This window comes from Micropterus dolomieu, linkage group LG15 (genome assembly GCF_021292245.1).
Source record: "Micropterus dolomieu isolate WLL.071019.BEF.003 ecotype Adirondacks linkage group LG15, ASM2129224v1, whole genome shotgun sequence".
NCBI lineage: Eukaryota > Metazoa > Chordata > Actinopteri > Centrarchiformes > Centrarchidae > Micropterus > Micropterus dolomieu.
In genome coordinates this window covers 13,759,946-13,780,381 of record NC_060164.1, presented here as the reverse complement: position 1 = coordinate 13,780,381, position 20,436 = coordinate 13,759,946, and the positions used below count along the sequence as shown (strand labels likewise).

The following is a 20,436-nucleotide window of genomic DNA, read 5'->3' as shown; positions in this document are numbered from 1 at the left end:
CATCCAAAAGAGCATTTGTGAGGTCAGACACAGATGTTGGACGAGAGGGCCTGGCTCGCAATCTCTGTTCTAATATATCCCAAAGGTGTTGGATAGGGTTGAGGTCAGGGCTCTGTGCTGGCCTGTCAAGTTCCTCCACACCAAACTTCTCTTTATGGAGCTGGCTTTGTGCATGGGGGAATTGTCACATTGAAAGAGGAAAAGGCCAAAAACAAAACTGTTGGAAGAACTGATGTCTAGAATTGTATGCTGTAGCATTATGATTTCCCTTAATAAAGACCACACCATTTCATTAATGAATAAAAATTCCATCTAAAACAACACGGTACTGGCTAAGACAACCATGTATTAGATTGCATGGAATAATGAAATAATACATGAATTTCTTTGTTTTGATATAGATACTATATCAGTATCGGCCATTGAAAAACCCATCGGTTGACCACGACTATAATGCTAACTTTTGATAATATTAAATACAATAATATTTAATAATATGTTATATATTTAGAATTTTTATAATATTTTAAAATATATTATAACTTGATTTACTTGTCTTACAAATTTTGAAAAATAGAAGACATTTGTGAGCTGGGACTTTTTAATGCTGGCCAAGCACTCTAAGCACTAAGCAAATAAATTAGTTAATAACTTCTCCTTATTGATCAGATTTGTGTTTAATATAATAACAATAATAATAATAATAATAATCTTTATTTGTAGATCACTTTTCAAAAACAAGTTACAAAGTGCTTTAACAAGTGTAAAGTGTAAAAATTATGTGTATGTACATGTACTCTGTATATAGGCCTAAATATCCAGCCGAAAGGCCTCTCTATTATTGTGATCTTCATATTGTGAACTAGTTCTTGTTTGTCTGTATGTATAGTAATAAATGTAGATCTGTATTTGATGCTCTGTTGATGCTTGTATGCTGTTCCTCAAATGTAAGTCGCTTTGGATAAAAGCGTCTGCCAAATGAGTAAATGTAATGTAAATGTAAAAGAAAATGTATTAGTATTGTACGATTTTGTTCAGTTTTCACACACATTTTAAGGATTTCTTTATTCGGCCTATTTTCGTAGAGGTTTGCAAACCAAGCACAGCCTCTCAATCATGTGTCCCGCGTCCACATGACTTTCTACCGCCTCGCCGACCACCAAGCTCCCCGAGGCTTCTCCCTCCCAGCCCATTGAAGAAAACAGCCACTCACAAACACTCATACAGGGACGATCCCTAACTGTAGTCAGATCAGCGCTGTGAGCGGACGCTTCCTGCATAGCCCCGCCTATGTCACATGACTCCTAAGCGGCGTCGCGAGGAAGGAAGCATTTGGGTGGTGGTTGAGACAGCAGCAGCGATGAAAACGCCCACAAGCGGCAAGAATCACTGAAGAGAGTTAAAGTTTGGCGTAAGCAGAGACTCTTAAGATGTTGGGATCAACCGGCTCAGAAAACACACAGTGAGTTGTTGTGGCGTGAACTGTAACTGGGTGTCTGTCAGTGTGCAATGAAGAAGTTTGGAATGGGGAAATAACTTACGGCTGTAGGCAAAACACGGAATGTAATTCACGGATCGGAACGGCCCCCCAGGTGAAACAAAAAGATTCAGTTGTTGAGCTTTGGCATCAGCTGTGACCCACATACCGGCTCATATGGTTACATATCACTGTACCTGTGTGGAGCTTTCAGTGTGACTGCGCTGTTGATACAGGAAACGGCTCAGATGAACAACACTGGGTTCATTTCAAGAGAATTTCACCACATGCTGGGTCACAGCACATTAACACGGCCAAATTGCATTCAAGGGGCCAGTAGGCTTTGTGCACGGCTTTGATGATGGTTAGCAATGTTAAGGAAGTGCTGCAATCACTTTATTTAAAATTTTTATTTTTATTTTTATTTTTTTTTTGCCCCATGTAAGATGGTGGAAGTAGACCAGAAACATTTCACATCTTTGCATGTGGGCCTTTCCATGATGTAAATGAAGTCAAAGAGTTGTTGTAAAGAAGTGCAAGGGACTAAATCTAAAATCCTCTATTTAGACACTTAAGATTAAAACTAATTAAAAAGATTTTAGATTTAGTATAATCAATACAGTATGCTTACAAAGAATGTACAGTCACCCACTTTATCAACAGGCTATGCTGATCTCAATAGGTAATGAAGATGACCAATACCTGCTTTGCTCTTACTATACTTATAAACCAAAATATTATTTTAAGCACAATGAGAATGTATCTCTTAAAGTGAAATAATAAAAAAAAAAAAAGCCTCCGCTAATGCGACTACAATGGACTCTTATTACTACTTTGACTGATGGTGTATCAGCTCTTAGTTACTGTTTATTTTAGGACAAAAGGCAGTGGAGTGTGGGAAGAGGTTCCCCCTTGCTTTCAGTTTGTCCAGGGGCTAATGTGTTCATAACTAGGCCTGTGTACAAATGATATTCCAGTGACTCACTGTCAATGAACTTATGGCTAAATTTAAACACATGAAAATGATGTCAGTATAGACTGGGATTATTTTGACAGCTATCCATGGGCAGCCATCTTTGTTCAAAGAAAAATCTGTGGCAGAATATCCAATGCAAAAATGGCTGTGAAATATACTGATGATCAGATTGATGTTCATTCCTTTGGACTGCATGCTGTGGTAAATTATAATTTTTAGTTTGTCTCGGAGAGATATATATATATATATATATATTTATTACACACACACACACACACACACACACACACACACACACACACTTCTCTATTTCAACATTTCATCAGATAAAGCTATAGTTCCTTTCTTCCCTCACGATCAAGATTTTAACTTCTTCTTTTGCAGACATTTATGCTTTACAATCCCCTCCCCAGACTCTGTTTTTTGTCTTTTGCCTCAGTACTTTGAACCTTTTTCTGTCTAGCATGATGCATGGGGAGGGGTTGGAGTAAATAGGACACCGGAGTGAAGCAGGGCAGGAGTGTGTCTGTGGTCCAGATGAAGTGCTTGCTGATCGCCAGTGAGAGCGCAGAGGTCCTCTTCCACTGGACTGACCCAGACTTTCAGCAGAGTATCCAGGAGCAGTATGGGGCTTCTCAAGAAGAGGGCCAGGGGGTAAGGTGGATGAAATTTGATAGCATTCCTGTTGTTGTTAGAATAACTTAATTTAATCTTTATTTTATTTCTTTGTTTTAATGTTTAGCTTCCAGCCTTCGAGGACAGCATCAGCACCCTGTTTGCCCCCATCATTATCTCCTGCAGCACCATGGTGTACAGGCTGGGTGACAGCTACACCTCCTTCACCACAGAGAACAACCATATCTATGTTCTACACCAGGTAGCGCCTGCCTTCCAAAGTAAAAGCCGCACAAATCCCCCAGATTAACTCTCTTCATGACTTCTTAAAAATAAAAAAAGCATGTGATTTAGTTCTTATGCCTTGTTCTGAAATGCCTTCATGTATGAAGCGGATTCCTGCATTCTTGAACTTCGCCTTGCCAACAGTAACAGCGCTGTGACCTAAATGCGTTATGTTTGTCATGTGAGTCTTGTTAAGGAATCAAACCAGGCTTTGTACTCCTGTACCGCATGACACAATGATCAAGTCCAAACACTTGTTTCAAGTTCATTCAGTGTCAGTGCCTTTTTAGGTCTTTCTCGTGCAAATATACATTCCTCAGAGAAGAGTTTAATACAACCATCTTCACTTGAATTTGCATTTTATTCACGTGCCTCTTGTGTCCTCCTCAGTTCGATGAGTGTCTCTACATCGCTGTGAATGGAGATGGTGAGGAGGAAGAGGATGACCTGAGGAGGAAGATCTATGTGATGAAGAAGATGATTGAGGTCCTGTTTGGCATGGTCACCCTCAGCAGTGCCCTCCTCAGAAAAGAGTAAGACATTGTTTTTGTGATCCTTCTTGATGGGACGGACTGTTTTAACGCTGTGTGTGGCTCATAGGTGAACTGTGCTGTTTGTCGCCAGGCTGCGACCTCAGGACACAGAGCAAAGAGCGAGGCTGTGGAAGCATCTGCAGAGCCTGCTGGAGACCTACAGCCACCTCCGAGAGAACGACCAGAGCTTCTTAGTGGAGGTGCAATGCGTTGCTTTGTCTTTGCAACCTGTTTGTGCAGACTTTTGATGCCTTGATACAGATTCAAGCTAATATCTTTGCCCCCTCAGTGTCATGAAAATGCACAAAAAACTCATTGTTTATGTGTTATTTCATGATGTGTCTGTGTCTTTATTGAACAATGATTCATATTTATAGTGTTGTCTCTTTTTTTTTCTTCTTCATGCTGAACAATACACTGTACTTGTGTCTCTGACTGAAATGCCCCTCCCACACAGTTTTTGGGCATTGGTAAACAAACATTTAATTTTTTTATTTGTGTATTTATTTCAATTTGTTGCATCACTTGTTAGTGAAGCCCTAGCTATCCTTGGTGCATTGCTACATCTGATTTAAGATGTAACATTTCTAACCACTAGATGGCAGCAATGGCTTGAAAGACTATGTTTTCTTACTGTTGCTTTAATTTGATGTTCATATTATTTTTTTGTTCTCCCTATACTTTTTGTTGGTTGATTTCCTTTTTAAGGCTTTAATATCAAAATGGCTATGTTCAGTCGAAGAACTTTTTAGATTATATTAATAAATCAAAGCCCTAAAAACAAACAACAACTTGCCTTGCCAGCTATCCCTCTGTCTGCTTTCTTAGTAGAGAAACTGGCCAATTCAAAGTTAACAGTTACATTATTGAGGGCTAACTCTATCAGTGCTCATGTTAGGATGGAAATGATGGTTAAAATGCTCTCCTGTTGTCTCCTCCCTTTTGTCAGGCAGTGGAGAGGCTGATCCACCCCACACTGTGTGAGCAGTGCATCGAGTTCCTGGAGCGCCGTTTAGTTCAGCAGCTCAACAGCAGCGTAGAGAGAGCAGGAGAGGAGGTGCTGCATGCCTTCATCCTGGTTCACACCAAACTGCTAGCCTTCTACTCCAGGTACAGCTAAACCGGTCATATTTATTCAGTAACTTGTACTGTATCTTATTTATAATATCTATGCCAGTGAAGAGGCTTTATTTGAATTAATTGAAGATTTTTTTCATGAAGTATGACGTCTCTTTGCTCTTCCGCTTATTGTAGCCGCAATGCGAGCACACTCGCCACCTCAGACCTCCTGGCCCTCATCATCATGGCACAGAACATGTATCCTAGCAACGTAGACCTGGACGACCCAGGTCCTGAGGTAGGAAATGCTGACAGAAACTCACACAGCACAATGTTGGCCTTGTTTTTTGATTGATTATTGTCTGTTTCTGTGAAGGATGTTGAGAATACATCCGGTTCTGGTCCTGAAAGTTTTTATACCCCGGAGCCCTCCCCTACAGACAGAGAATCAAGCAGTTCAGGTGGGTTCGTATTAATAAGTTTTTTCTATTTATATGTGCTTCTTATTGAAACTAGTGTAGATTGATAGTCTTTATTGTCCAAGAGGGAGCTTGGTTTTCACATCCAGTACATATTCCACACAGAAACATACTGATATAAGCAGTATATGAGATGCAGTCCCCTCCAAAAGTATTGGAACTGGCAAATTACTTTGTTTTTATTGTTGACTGAAGACATTTGGGTTTAAGATCAAAAGATGAGTATGACACAAGAGTTCAGAATTTCAGCTTTTATTTCCTGGTATTCACATTTAGATGTGTTAAACAATTTAGGACATATCACCGTTTGTATTAATTCAATTCAAATTAGCTTTATAGGCATGAATGTATAACAACAATATTGCCAAAGCATCATACAAACTACATATATCAACCCCATACATTTCCTTAAACAAGTAATTAAAGCATAAAGTAATTAAAGCGTACGTGTGTGTTTGTGTGTATAAAATAAATAAATAAAACAGTAAGCGTGTGTGTATATTAATAGACAAAAAATAAAAAAATTGATTAAAAAAATAATAATAATAAATAAAAAAAAATAAATCTGTATCAAATGTAAAAACAAAACAATTATTAAAATATCAAACAATCAAAATAATAATAATTTAAAAATTTGTACAATTATTTATCAGTCTGAGTTTCCATTGGTTGTCCTCACTTCATGGCATGAGGAGTCATATTTTGCATCACTTTCTTCACATTTGGGGATTTCTCCCAGTAAATGGAGTTTCTGTGTGTCTGATATGAATTCGAATTTGGGGTATATTTGGGAAATAAAAAAGTGTTTTTGTCTTAGTGTTTTATATTTAGAGCATGAGGTTAGAAAGTGCAGCTCTGTCTCTACCTGTCCTGTGTCACACTGGGAGCAGAGTCTCTCCTCTTGTGGTAGCCAGCTCTGTCTGTGGCGACCCTTTTCTATGGCCAGGCTGTGTTCACTCAGTCTGTATGTTGTCAACATTTTTCTTAGTTTGGGACATTTTATTGTACTCAGGTAATTTGCCAGTGTGAATTCTCTTTTTAGGGTCAGATAACACTGGAATTTACTTTGTGTTTTGGTCGTTTCTTTCCAGTATTCAATATATTTTTCTTTTTGCTTGTTGATCATTTGGTTTGGTCTGCTTGAGTTAGTATTACTGTCCTGTTGGGGACTTGTTACTGCAGAGAGCCTCAGAACCAGCTGGCTGAGGGGATTCTTCTCTGGTTTCAGCTACTGGTATGTTAGGGCTTTGTGATGGTATGTCTGGGCGTTAACTGATTTCAAGTGATGCACAGATTATTTGGTGTTTTTCTTTGCACCTGTAGGATGCTCTTACAGAACTCAGTATGAAGATTCTATGATTGTTTTGTCCCATTAGACCACAGCATTCTTAGGTGAGCAAAAGTAATGGAACAAATAATCTTAAAGTAAATAACACTTAATATTTGGTGGCATAACCCTTGCTTGCAATAACTGCCTCAATCCTGTGACCCATCGACATCACCAAACTGTTGCATTCTTCATTTGTGATGTTATTCCAGGCTTTTACCACAGCTTCTTTCAGTTCTTGTTTGTTTCGGGGGGTTTCTCCCTTCGGTCTCCTCTTAAGGAGGTGAAATGCATGCTCTATTGGGTTAAGGTCAGGTGATTGACTAGGCAAGTCTAAAACCTTCTGTTTCCCCCTCATGAAGTCCTTTGTTTTGTTGGCAGTGTGCTTTGGGTCATTGTCCTGCTGCAGGATGAACTTCGTCCCGATTAGTTTCAATGCATTTCTCCGTACATTGGCAGACAAAATGTTTCTGTACTACCATCATCAGTTGCATCATCAATAAATATTAATGAGCCTGTCCCAGAAGCAGCCATGCACGCCCCAAGCCATGACGTTACCTCCACCATGCTTCACAGATGAGCTTGTGTGTTTCGGATCATAAGCAGTTCCTTTCTTGCTCCACACTTTGGCCTTTCCATCACTTTGGTAGAGATTTAATCTTGGTCTCATCAGTCCATAAGATTGTGTTGCAGAACTTTTGTGGCTCATCTCTGTACTTCTTTGCAAATTTCAATCTGGCCTTCTGATTCTTCCTGCTGATGAGTGGTTTGCATCTTGCGGTGTGGCCTCTATATTTCTGCTCTCTGTGATACCTTCACCCCTGCACTGTGGAGGTTGTTGGTGATGTCACTTACTGATGTTTTGGGGGTCTTCTTCACAGCTCTCATGATATTTCTGTCATCAACTACTGTTTATTTCCTTGGCCGACCTGTTCGACGTCTGTTGCTCAGTACACCAGTAGTTTCTTTCTTTTTCAGGACATTCCAAATTGTTGTGCTTGCTTTGCCCAATGTTTGTCCAGTGGCTCTGGTTGATTTTCCTTCTTTTCTCAGCTTGACAACTGCTTGCTTTCCTCCCATAGACAGCTCTCTGGTCTTCATGTTGGTTTATCGTCTTTAACAGGAAATGCAGTCTTTATAGGTTTGAACCAAGGATAAAAACTTAGACTAGTCATGCAGAGCTATTTAATATTTGGACAATCAACCTAAAAGGCAACACCTGGGCAACAAGAAACAACAGTCACACGTTCCAATAGCTTTGCTCACTTGAAAAATGGGTGGGTTCAAACAAAGGGTGGTATGTCCTTTGTTGTTTAACACATCTAGATGTGAATACCCAACACCAGCAAATAAAAGCTGAAATTCTGAACTCTTGTCTCATACTCATCTTTTGATCTTAAACCCAAATGTCTTCAGTGAACAACAAAAACAAAGGAATTTGCCTTACCGTTCCAATACTTTTGGAGGGGACTGTATATATTTACATATACCGTACATTCATGCCCCTGCCTATATCCCAGCCCATACTCATAGTCTAGTCTGTAAATATTTGACTGTGTTAACAAGGCAGTTTGTTCACGGCAGAAGGGACGAAAATGTCCTGTATGTCAATTATAATCAGTTTCTAAACAACAACAATATTTTGTATTTTTTGTGTGTCCACAGACAAGGCGGTGAGAGGAAGTACTCCTGTATTTGAGTTTGTGGACCCCGACATCCAGGTGAGAAAATATATATATATATATATATATATATATTAGTGTCTATTCCTCATAGTTCATTCTGATTTGTAATATTCTAAGCTGAATAAACCGATTGTTTGGGTTAAAATGAGACAGCTGGATAAAATTATAATGTCTTCAGATGGCAGAGGACAGCTTGCAGACTCTGGAAGTTCCTCCACCTGACCCTTCAACCCCTCGCAGGGTCTTTTTAGAGGTCTCACTCAAAGAGGGGCTGTATCCCATGATGCCTCACTCCATGTACTGTCTGCCACTGTGGCCTGGCATGACACTAGTGCTGCTAACTAAGGTTTGAGGATACCAGCACGCATCCATACGTGTACTTCCTCATTTTGCTTACAAACACACACTGTTTCTCTCTGTCTTAACACATTGTGGCCAGTAGGGAGCACACTTGTGACACATTTATCTGGACTTCTTTAACGAACTACAATTTTATACAGAGTTCACAATACCTAAACACATCTTTGCTCCCATGTTGAACCACTTACTCATATATATTTATCTCTGTTAGATTCCCACCAGTGCAGTGGCCATGTCAGTGTATAGGTTTTTGGAGGCCTTTGCCAAGCTGGAGAAACGTTTATGTGAAGGCCAAGAAGGTTCTGCTGCTACTAGAGGCCAGCCAACTATACATGACGTTCGCAGCAAATTGGATAAGTTCATTAAAGCCCTGGGGCCTAGTGAGATACAGGTATGTGTATTTTGAATACCAACATCTTGTGTTCAGGACACAATCATTTTAAATGGAAAACTGAACAGCTAAGACTTATTTTCTTTTTCCTGTGATGGCCTGTAATAAAACTGAACTGTCAACCTTCCATCCATCCTTGCTTTTTATTACAGCATCATTCACAAACCATGAAACAGTTTATAGTTCCTTACATATTATAAAAATAAGTGTGAATAATTGTAGGTAACAGTGTAATAGTTTCACTTTTTTATTTTACGCTTAAATGCAATCTGCTTTTGTTCCTTTTGTCTTCTATCCAGTCTGCACAGCTACAAAATGTCTGGACAGAATTCAAGAGCCGAGCCTTCGCCAGAGGGGGACCTGGGTTCAGCAAAGAGTAAGTCCACTGCAGCCCTCTGCTGGCCGAAATGCATCAGAGCAAAGCCGTTGGGATCATCCTTTGAGTGATCGCACTCTGTTTTTGTTTTAGGCTCATCCCATGGTGTAAGAATTTGAAGACCCAGCTGTGTGGAATATACCGACAGTGTTTTCTTATTGACTGTGGACCAGCCGACATTCCTCGACATCTCTCCCCCGGTCTGCAGGAACGAGCCCAGACCATGGTGCAGTGCGTATCAGTCAGCTGAACATCATTTAGCTATTTTTCAACTAAGACAGTCCACAACGACATCTTTCGTTGTTAATGTCTGTATCTCCTTTCTTTCTTCATCTTTTTCTATATGTTTATCCCTTTCCTGTCACCCTGTCTCTCCCAGAGAGAAACTGATGGACTGGAAGGACTTCCTGTTGGTGAAAAGCAAGAGGAATAATACCATGGTGTCATATCCTATCAGCAAAATAATCCTACTCACTGTGATGCCATGTTGTGTGTGATCTCTGTGCGTTTTGCCCAGAAGTAAATTTCAAATATTTCTGGGATGCATGCTAATTTTTTGGTCTAAACAACATTCATACACGTAGAAAACATTTTGGAATATAACAAACTGTTCCTGAAACCTGAGTGCATTGACCTTGACCCAATAAATCTCACATACCTGGAGGATTTCCCGGGCCTCATCCATTTTATCTGCGTGGACCGATCCACCGGCCAAATGATTGCGCCGTCGCTCAACATCACAGAACGCACCGCGTCTGAGCTGGGGAAAGGACCAGTGGCTCATTTCATCAAAAGCAAGGTCAAGCATATTTGAAGTGCCGTGTTCATCTTATCAAGTCATTTAAGTTTCATTTAGTTGCTTGCTGCTTTCTTTTTTTGTTCTTTTGCCTTAGTGTTAATCTAATCTAACTGTCTCTAGCTTCATATTTACTCTACAGATAACAGAGAGATCTCTGCAACAAAACGTATACACATTTTTCCAAAAATGTTTTACTATTTGGTCAAAATGTGCACTACAGCAACAGTTTGCTCATAGTTGTCTTGTCAAATTCCTGTTTATTAATCCGTACTGAAGGTGTGGAGCCTGGTCAGCACAACACGGCGCTATCTCCAGAAAGGTTACTCCACTGTCACATTGCGCGATGGAGACTTCTACTTCTGCTATTTCCTCTGGTTTGAAAATGAAACGGTAAGTTACTGGCATGTCATGTTTTAGGATCCAGCATTAAAAAGAAAACCATTTGGCATCCTGGAATATTGTGAAAGTATCATATAATGCATATATCTCAATCAATCAGGGCTATAAGTTAGAGGCAGGGGACATACCCATCCTACCTGATGACTCTGCCCCCATTGGGATGCTTGCATGGGACTACTACAGGTAAACAACTGTGCATGACGGATATAGATGTGATTAATCCAGAAGAGAGTGCTGCTGACTATAGAAAGTATTGTGTCCAGCAGGAAGCTGCTGCGGTACTACAGTAAGAACCACCAGGGTGAGGTAGTGAAGTGCTACGAGCTGCTGACAGTTCACCTGGGGGTCATCCCCACCGAGACCATCCTCCAGCACTGCAGGCAGCTGGCAAGCAAACTGTGGGAGCCTTCACGCAATCCTCTGCTGTAGATGCACCCACACACTTGAACTGAGTCACAGTCGCCAACATACATGTACATTTGTTGTATTGCCAAGAACCGGCGGGGGGGGGCAAAACAGCATTTTCTTGCTTTCTATGGATATATATCTTGTCCAATGCCTGTGTTTCATGCTCCCATAATGTTAAGTGTGTATAAGAATATGAATTCTAAATTGACCTTAAGTTGTTTATTAGAAGCACTTAACTTTTATTGACACTCACTCCTAAATTTTTGCAGATTGTAATTTATATTTTTGAATACTCATTTGTGAACGGTTTCCTATTTATTAGTAAGAATATAGGTATGTTTAGAATATGGTATGTTTTTTCCTTTTAGAAATTTGCTGTTGATCGATTTTTATAAACACATACTGTTTTGCTATTACTGATATAGATTTTTTTTTTAGAGGCAATAAATATCAGAAGTCTTCATTAACTTGTTTATTCAGTCATTGTAAACAGTATTGAAATACCACTGTTTGAACCACTGACCATTCCATTAATTTTACAAAACCACATTCCTACATGCGACGGCACGTTTATTCATCCATGTGATGATTACTATCCTTGTATATTAGCTGGTGATGTAATAAGTTAATTGAATTCACATGAGATATGCTTCAGTCTCTACAATCATGACTGTTATGTCTAACCTTTTAGAGTTTTATTTGCTCACTCATCAGTCAGCCCTGGAGACTGTGGGCATTTGAAAGGTCAGTCCACGCTGTGTAGGATTCCTCCAGCAGGGCGAAGTTATGGAGGACCCCGTCCGGGCTCATGGTGAGAGGGAGGAGTGTGTGTAGAGTATATTATCAGTCCCTGTACTGGTGATTCACAGAGCTCCTATGAGGTCAGTCACAGCTCCTGCAGCCACCAGGTCCCTCAAGAAGAGTTTCTCAGCACTGATGTCATGCACCACCTGGACGATGAAAATAAAGCCATGAATAAATCACTGGAGTCAAAACATGACGCAAATTACATTAAAATGTGTACCAGTGTACGGTAATTGATCTAAACTTACTTGAGATTTCATAGCTCCCATGCGTATGGTCTCATAGTAGTGAAGCCTGGCCTCTAGGTGCTGCATATCATACCCAAACCCTGCTAGGCTCACCTGGTCACACAGTTGGAAAGCCATCACAACTGCACTTGCACCTAGTGTTGGCACCATCTACCCGAGGAGAGAAAATGCTCTTGGATCGATTTCTTCAACCAGTATGAGCACCGACTACTCAGCAGTATTTTGTTCAATAAGAAATATTCAACATAGGGAGCTTGTTAGCCTCTTTAACTGAAAGTTGTGTGTGCTCATCTTTCACTGCCTGTTGTGTGTGTGTGTGTGTGTGTGTGTGTGTGCTCATCTTTCACTGCCTTAATTTCCAGTCAGTACATGCAAAGTCAGTACATGTTTCAGCCTGGCATGTATTATTCAGGACACGTTAGGCTATACCCAGACGTGCCATTGTTCTTGGATTCCTTTTTTTCTGTTTGAATGTAGTCTTGTATGAAAAAATACAACAAAGCACAAGCAGAATGTGTCACCACTTGTCAAAAGGGAATTCAATGTAGGACATGCATGTTACGTTACAACTCACGTTCCCCTGTTTCAGAGCATATTTCTGTAGAACTTGTCCTGTCTTGTGAATAATCTCCGGGTGGAGGATCCTGAAGTTCTCTGGTTTCAGGGGAATGTCATCCACCACCTCCCTCCAGAACCACAGTTTGGACCAGAAGCTCTATTTAAAACAACATAGGAGTGGTAAAGCCTGTGAGGCAGAGAGTGATGATGTGATTGCGGCATGGCTGCATGACTTGCTATGACACTCATGGCTTATGTAATACACCATTTCTGCATACAGTTCCTGTGAGTTAGGCTTACCAGAGGCTTTTTGGTGATTACAGAAGTGAGCCAGTCTAGATCCAGGCTCTTAAAGACCACCAGAGCAACCATGGTGGTATTTTTGTAGTCGCTTTCAGAGTGAGGTGCTCCCTCTGGGTAAATCAGGCGGATGGTGGTACGTAAACCAGCGTCTCTCTCAAAGCCAGACACTGGAGCATTATTCAGCCTGGTAGCAGAGATGAAAATGCATCTATGAAATTGATTGTCTTTTGTTGATACTCTGTATTTTCTTTATACATATTGCATTTAACCTGTCTGTCTGACACTGGCACACATACCTGATGATGATGTCGTACTGATCTATATGGGATCCAAGATGGCTCCCGTGAAGAACCCCTCCATTGCCTACCACCACGCATCGTCTGCAGCTGCCTTCTCCCCTCAGTGATGGAGGCAGGCCAGGCTGAGGCAGAGAGGCAAGAGCCAGGGCCAGAGGTTCTTCACTGCCCAGGAGCCCCAGAGGAGGGGACAGATCCCAGGGCACAGGCCTGTCCTGCTGCACAAACACAGGGATGTCCAGGAGGCTTGCAGAACACGACAGGGGCTTGAGGTGGTTCAGACACCAGCGAGGCTGACATGGACCGGACAGCAGGGAGGCTGACTGATTTAGTAAGACCTTAAGAGAGGGGCAAACATAGAGAGATGTTTGGTAAGAGTCAAGAAATTATACAAAATGATTATACGATGTTCATCCATACCAGATCTTTGGGATGCGGGTTGTCTTCACTGAGAGTTTCCACGTTATCCAAGGGGAAATATGCAGGAATCAGAATAGCCAAGTAGCATATGATAAGCAGCGTCAGACTGAAGGCAAGGTTCTCACTCCTGTGCAGTAGAGAAAACAACAACAACAAACAACAGAACTTGCTTTATTAAGTAACAGCTCCGCAACATATACACAGTACCTGCAGAGATGTACCTGCTGAGGAAAAATTCCCTGGAGTCAGTCTTTGTGACACCTCGCTGTCTGTGAAAGACAGGCGTTGGTGTTGCCGCCTCCGCAGCCTCGGGCAGCAGTGGAGAGCCATCGTCTGGGTCCTCTACAGTCAAGTGATTCAGCGTCACCATGGCAGCTGTTCTTCCACCTAAAACACATACAAACATGTTATTGAACTCACAGTAGTGATAATAAATCCTTTTGAACTAATATTGCGTCTCCATACAGTAAAGACAAACTTTCTTAATAACATAGTATTTACAGAGTTAGAATTCCATGTTTTCTATGTCACTCAAAATGACTGATGATACACTAAATCATCAAGACGAAAAAAAATTGAGTAGTATGAATGATAGAACTTACAGCCAGCCTGGTAGAGATATAAGCTGCCAGTTAACAGTCTGTGCAGCTAAAATGGCTGCTTCTGCTTGCTACTCCAGTGAACCCTTCCCTCAATAACACTGGTTAACCATTAACATGTCACTCAGTCACACTCGGCAGGAATACATGCAAATTAGAGTGTGTGTGTGTGTGTGTGTGTGTGTGTGACCAACTGTCCATCCACTGAAAATCTGCAAAAAAAAAGTCAACAAGACAGACACATTCAGTGTTACAAAATCACGATAAAGAAACACTAAAACAGTTGATGCATTGAAAAAAGAATCGGTGTGTGTGTGTATATATATATATATATATATATATATATATATATAAATATATACATATGTATGTATTAACAAATATATTAATGGTTTACTTTAATGGAACAAGTACCAAAGCCGAGGCTGACAGGGATTGATTGTTGATGTGCTAGAAAACAGATATTTACAAGGTCTCACTTGACACTAAGTAATGAAACCTTTATGAATAACATAATCCCCCAAAACAGTGTGTTTATGAGGGTTATGCTCATGTGAAAGAGAAGTACACACTGGTGCAGCAACAGGAGTGAGTATGTGGAATGAATGTAACCTCAGCTCATGAACTGGGCATGACATGCCTGAAGAGCTGGATGTACTTGTATATAAAAGCGTGTGTGTGTGAGTGTGTGTATCTGACCTTCCGGGACACATTTCAGACTGAAGATCAGAAGCTGATTGGAAGCGTCTTGTCCAATTGGGGACAAAAGTGGTGTCCTCAACTGATGAATGGGCCAGTGGTTAATGTTAAGCCAGTAGTTGTCAGGGTTAGGAGTAGTTTAGGGTTAGGGAAGTAGTGTTATGGTTAGGGTAAATCTCCAGGAAATTAATGTATGTTTGTGTAATGTCCAAAAAGTAAGTAAACATGCATATGCGTGTGTGTGTGTGTGTGTGTGAGTGTGTGAGCATGACAGAGAGGAAAAGAGGTAGAGGGAATGAGAGCGGTAGAATGTTGGGCAGGCAAGTACACACAAATATACATGCCTACATACACCAAAGTGCACGCACACCTGTTTGTTGGGGTAACACAATGTCCCACCATGAACCTGGTATTCCAGCCAGGAAGCCACTAGGCTTGCAGCACTTCTGTATAAAGTACCTCGCAGTCAGTCGAGTTATCTGCCACTTTTCTTTGCTTTTACTCCAGATTGTTTAAACACTTAAGCTGCTAAAAATTTCTTGACTGACTGTTGCTTTTCTTTTTGTAGCTTTGTACTCATTATGCAAACAGCGATGGAAGAGGTTCTGCAGTGGGCAGCCAATGTGATGGATAAAACAGGAATAGAAAAGAAAGCTCAGGTAGGTGAGAGAAATAGACTACTTATGTTTCCAAAGAGACCAAAGAGAGTATGTGATGATTTGATGTCTTTTCTTACAGCAAGTATGGCTCCTAGAATGATTATCATTAGACACAATAGGGTTTGTTTGCTCCCAGCACAGCAGATTATATATTATAGTTTATGTTACTGTTACCACAATAAGACATATTTGAAGAGAATAGGTGAATAGGTTTCTTATGTGAAGACATGTGCTTTAATGAAGTGAACCCCGAACTTGAAGAGAAAATGTCTGTCAGCTACTTCAACATCTATTTGCATCCATATCAATAAACAGTTTTAGTTGGATATGTTTATTTTTTAACACTAATATGTTGGCCCTGAGTGAAGTTAAACTGAACTCACCAGTTTCAGCAAATGCTGTTTTAGTCAAAGGGTTTCTTACTTGAAGTTTAATTAACAGTGGAGAAGAAGAAGAGAAGATTTACCGTTCAAACACATAAACATGATATTTCTGTTTGCTCCAACAGTGAACTCTGTGAATCAAGACATTTGGGGAAAGTTTTATTTCCTGATACCATACAAATTGACTTTTACTCTTTATTTCTGAAAACTACACAGTCTTGGTGCATTCATGTGCTCCTCCGATAATCTAATTTACCGAGTTGTGAAGTCATTCTTTTGACTTTGGTGTGTTCATCTGCTTTTAAATTGGAATTAGGACAGTACTACAAAGATGTGTTGGATTGTTATTGCCATTGTCATTTCAAGATGCTGAAACAGTTTGAGGCTTTCTATTACAAAGTGTCCCAGAGTTGTTAATGCATCAGTACATTACTTGCAACCACTAAAATATTGCTTGTGTTGCAAATACTGCTAATAAAAAACTTTTTCTTATTAATCTGGGTCATTCTACATGGACAGCAAGCTTACCATTATAACCTATACCATATTACAAATGACATGTTAGCAAAAAAAGTATATGCAATACGTAATTTCACACCAAACATTTCTAACCATCATGTTGTCCCCCATTTTTCTACATGTATGATGTCAACAACTTAGCAACTCTTACATGAAAGTTTTCTCAGACTTTCCAAGTTGTTGTACCGACTTCAGAGGGTGTTCACATGTATTGTCCCAGTCCGGAAATCATTTTTCTGATAATTCCGACACACTGTTTTGCCATGTATTTAGATTCCTTTTTATTTCTTTTATGTGCACCGAATCAAAACCAACTCAATAACTTCATGTACAATCATTCACTCTGTGGTTCTTTTAAATGTGTTTTTATCTATTAAATACTTTATACACAAAAAACAAAACAACCCACCAACCAATAAAATAAATAATAATGTTATTTTAGTCTACAAATAAAACAAGACAGATAAAGGGCCGCATACACAACTAACAGCATGTGAGAAGGAGTTTATTGGAAATGTTGCTTTTGTAATGGCCAAGCCTAGCTTGCACTATGCTGTGAATTTATTTTGACATTAACACTACCATTCCCAGCTCTCAACACCCCTTAACCTACTTGGCACATCTACTTTACATGCCAATATGGTACCTCTCCCGTCTAGGTTTTCTAACAGTGTTTTCAACACTAGCACTATTTCTGTCATTTTCCAGGCAGAGGAGAGAGGGAAGATGATCTCCTCAGACCTATACTGTGAGGTTTTGGATCTGAGCGGAGGAGAGAATATCACAGAGCTGTGCAAAACACAAAAGAAGATCAAGAAGACATACTCACCCAGAGTGTCTGTGGAAACCCCTGTGGTGAGCCACACTTTTCAGAAAGCTTAACTTCATGTGCACAACTTAGATGTAAAATTGAATCTCTGTCTCTATCCTGTCCCTCTGTGTTTCTGTGTGTATGTGTGTGTCTCTGTGTGGACAGATAGGGCCGGAGGATACTGCAGAATTCATGAATGCAGCCAGTCAAGGCAAACTGAATGTGATAGACAAGTATCTGGCTGATGGTGGGGACCCTAATGTCCATGATGAGGTATACTCTCCCTCTGTGGCAGTAAAACAGACACATTCACAACAAACTACTTACAATAATTTTAAACTTTCCAGCTGAAGCGGACAGCGCTACATCGTGCCTCTCTGGAAAGACAGACTGCAGTTGTCCAAATGCTTTTAGAAAAGGGAGCCGATATCAACTTTAAAGATCAAGTAAGACGGGCAGGAACATTGCTTGTTTGTAAAGATGATGATGCGATTGGGTGAGATTATCTCCGCACACTAAAGCTCCAACCTCTAGTAGCCTGAAGTCAGCACTATTAATAGGATAGGGCCCTCCTACTGTGTTTCAGCTGGGCTCCAGGGCCATACACTGGGCCTGCAGAGGAGGAAGCCTGGGAGTTGTCAAAGCCCTGAAGAGCCACAGGGCTGACCTGAACGTTAGAGATAAGGTGAATGCGCTTTTTATTTGTGCCTGAATTTGAACTGGGGTTCCTTCTTGTGTATCTGTGAACATACTGTATGTGTTCAAATGATATGCAGTTGGTCCTTTATGTGTTTATATGTGTATTATATGTGGATTTGCATTCAAATAACCCAGTCACAGTATTTGTCAATGTCTGCATTGCAGTTGTACAGCACTCCTCTGCATGTGGCCACAAGGACAGGCCACACCACCATTGTGGAGTACCTGCTGTCCTGTGGTGCCAAAATCAACTCCAGAGATAGGGTATGCAGCAGCTCAACCACGTGTTCTGCCTCTGTGTTTCGTCATCTCTATTATTCCTTTTATTATTGTTGTTAATAAAATAAAAATGTCTAATCCCAGGAAGGGGACACAGCCCTGCATGATGCAGTGCGTCTCAACAGATACAAGATAGTGAAGCTGCTCATAGTGGCAGGGGCTGACACAAAAATAAAAAATCATGTGAGTTTGTCCCTTTGTAGGGCATGTCAGGTCTATCTTGAAGAGGGTTTTAAAGGATTGGTTTGACATTTTGGGAAAACAGCTTATTGAGAGTTAGATTCGATGATCAATACTATTATCATAACTGTACGTTAAATATGAGGCCACAGCCAGCAGCCAGTTAGGTTAGCTTAGCATAAAGACTGGAAACAGGGTAAAACAGCTAAAGCTCTGTAATTAACACGTTATATCTTGTTTTTTAATCCACACAAAATCTAAGGTGATAATTTGCTGTTTTATGAGCCGGATTATTTCTTGGCCGTGCACAATAACTTCCTAGTCCCAGCAGAGAAATAGTCTGGCACATTGACTTTTTTGATTTTTGATTTTGTTTTAATTAAATAAAAAAGATGTGTTCCCTTTCCCTGGATAGCTGTTTCTAGCCTTCATGCTAAGATAAGCTAACCTGTGGCGCCCCACCCTAATGGTTAAGGCACATACCACATATTTGCAATAAAGAGATAAGCTTTCTTGCTGGCTGTAGCCTCACATAAATGTACAGACATGAGGCTGGTATCAATCTTTTCTCATAATAAGAAAGCAAATAAGCATACTTCCCAAAATGGAGTACTATTCCTTAATAATATACTGTGGCTCATATCTCAACACTATACATACAATATGACCCCACTCTAACAAGCTGACAGTATGAACTATGTTACAGGAAGGAGTCACAGCAGTGCAGCAGGTAAAACAGTGGCAGTTTGACATCATGGAGATCCTGCAGAGACTGGAGAAGCTGAGGGAATTGGGACTGGTACCGCCTGAAAACACCTCGAGAGAGAGGAGTGACTAGTGCAAAAGATGCACATCTACTCATACAGTATATTCCTTTAACGTTGCTCCATCTGTCTCAGGTTCAAAATACATCCAGCAATTCCACTGTAGGTCAGTGTACATCATATTTGAGTATATGCGTTATATGTGCTCACCAACAAAATCTGCCTTTCTGGGGCATGGCTGTTAAACCTCTAAGGTTAGTCTGAACTATGACACTAGAAAAATGTCAGTGTGGATGTGACGGATTCAAAATGATCTGCTTATCTCAAAAAAGTAGGCAGAAAACATATGAATAAGGAAACAAAGCTGAATTTCTCACAACCTTTTGCCAAGCTTTGGCTTTTGATATTTGCTTCCAAAGAGCTTTATCATCTCAGGAGCACTCCGATGGATGTTTTGTATCTGATTTGGGATGTCTTTGGAAGTGGAATAATATTAATAGGTAGTGCTGTGCAGAAGCTGCGTCTGAATATACATCAAAAGGTCCTTGTTTTATCAAGGCAACAGACAAGGCCAGAGCACACAGCAGTACTGTGTTTGAGATGTCAGCTGATGATAGCAGAGATGGCTGGTATGCCTCCGCTAAAGTCAGGGATTCAAGGAGAGCTCAGTGGGCATATTTTCCTTCTATCATCAGTGGCTCAAATGTTCCTGAGGGAGGGTGGTCATTTACACTGGGGAAACCAACAGCTTGCTCCCTTGCTTACAATGTAGTTGTTTATGTATAGTTAGTCATTATGCATGCAGCCATTCATTTTGTGAGCACATTTTGTTCAACATATACTGTGCTACTGCTGTATTTATCAGAACGTGAAAGTAAAATGCTGTTTTGAAAAGCAGTTGCAGTTACTGTCTTCTGTTATATACCAATGTGTTCATTGTAGACAACTCATCAGCTACATTATCTGCCGCACACAATATTTCCTGTTCCAAGCAACGGTGGTGTAACTGTCAGGGACCTTAGTGGAGACGCATAACATGTACAATA

At 40.4% G+C, this 20,436-nt stretch overlaps 3 protein-coding genes across 6 annotated transcripts; 2 read left to right on the top strand and 1 right to left on the bottom strand.

Moving 5' to 3' along the window:
* Positions 1–1,304: 1,304 nt before the first annotated feature.
* hps1 (HPS1 biogenesis of lysosomal organelles complex 3 subunit 1) lies at positions 1,305–11,636 on the top strand. Of its 3 annotated transcripts, none has more exons than XM_046070766.1 (18): positions 1,305–1,462; positions 2,917–3,107; positions 3,196–3,330; positions 3,744–3,886; positions 3,978–4,086; positions 4,836–4,996; positions 5,141–5,243; positions 5,322–5,406; positions 8,417–8,472; positions 8,615–8,782; positions 9,008–9,187; positions 9,487–9,563; positions 9,657–9,794; positions 9,943–10,008; positions 10,218–10,362; positions 10,639–10,752; positions 10,862–10,944; positions 11,028–11,636. In XM_046070766.1, exons 2-18 carry the CDS (start codon positions 2,991–2,993, stop codon positions 11,188–11,190), a joined length of 2,043 nt encoding a protein of 680 aa, XP_045926722.1. In that variant the 5' UTR covers positions 1,305–1,462; positions 2,917–2,990; the 3' UTR covers positions 11,191–11,636. The 3 variants fall into 3 exon arrangements, with proteins under 3 accessions (XP_045926722.1, XP_045926720.1, XP_045926721.1); XM_046070764.1 differs by having other exon boundaries at positions 11,025–11,636; XM_046070765.1 differs by having other exon boundaries at positions 1,326–1,462; positions 2,838–3,107; positions 11,025–11,636.
* On the bottom strand, positions 9,419–14,550 carry st3gal7 (ST3 beta-galactoside alpha-2,3-sialyltransferase 7). 2 transcript variants are annotated; one of them, XR_006828362.1, is made up of 10 exons: positions 14,401–14,550; positions 14,020–14,185; positions 13,799–13,925; positions 13,379–13,716; positions 13,080–13,266; positions 12,796–12,936; positions 12,222–12,371; positions 11,854–12,119; positions 10,222–10,323; positions 9,419–9,970 (listed from the first exon to the last, which is right to left on the bottom strand). XR_006828362.1 is itself a non-coding variant. In XM_046070768.1 (8 exons), exons 2-8 carry the CDS (start codon positions 14,166–14,168, stop codon positions 12,033–12,035), a joined length of 1,179 nt encoding a protein of 392 aa, XP_045926724.1. In that variant the 5' UTR covers positions 14,169–14,185; positions 14,401–14,550; the 3' UTR covers positions 11,627–12,032. The 2 variants fall into 2 exon arrangements, 1 of the variants encoding a protein (XP_045926724.1); XM_046070768.1 differs by lacking the exons at positions 9,419–9,970; positions 10,222–10,323 and having other exon boundaries at positions 11,627–12,119.
* ankrd2 (ankyrin repeat domain 2 (stretch responsive muscle)) lies at positions 13,263–20,247 on the top strand. Its single transcript, XM_046070769.1, has 9 exons — positions 13,263–13,749; positions 15,665–15,755; positions 17,366–17,512; positions 17,634–17,741; positions 17,816–17,914; positions 18,055–18,153; positions 18,333–18,431; positions 18,531–18,629; positions 19,333–20,247. The coding sequence occupies exons 2-9, from the start codon at positions 15,678–15,680 to the stop codon at positions 19,462–19,464; spliced, it is 861 nt and encodes a 286-aa protein (XP_045926725.1). The 5' UTR covers positions 13,263–13,749; positions 15,665–15,677; the 3' UTR covers positions 19,465–20,247.
* The last annotated feature ends 189 nt before the right edge of the window (positions 20,248–20,436 follow it).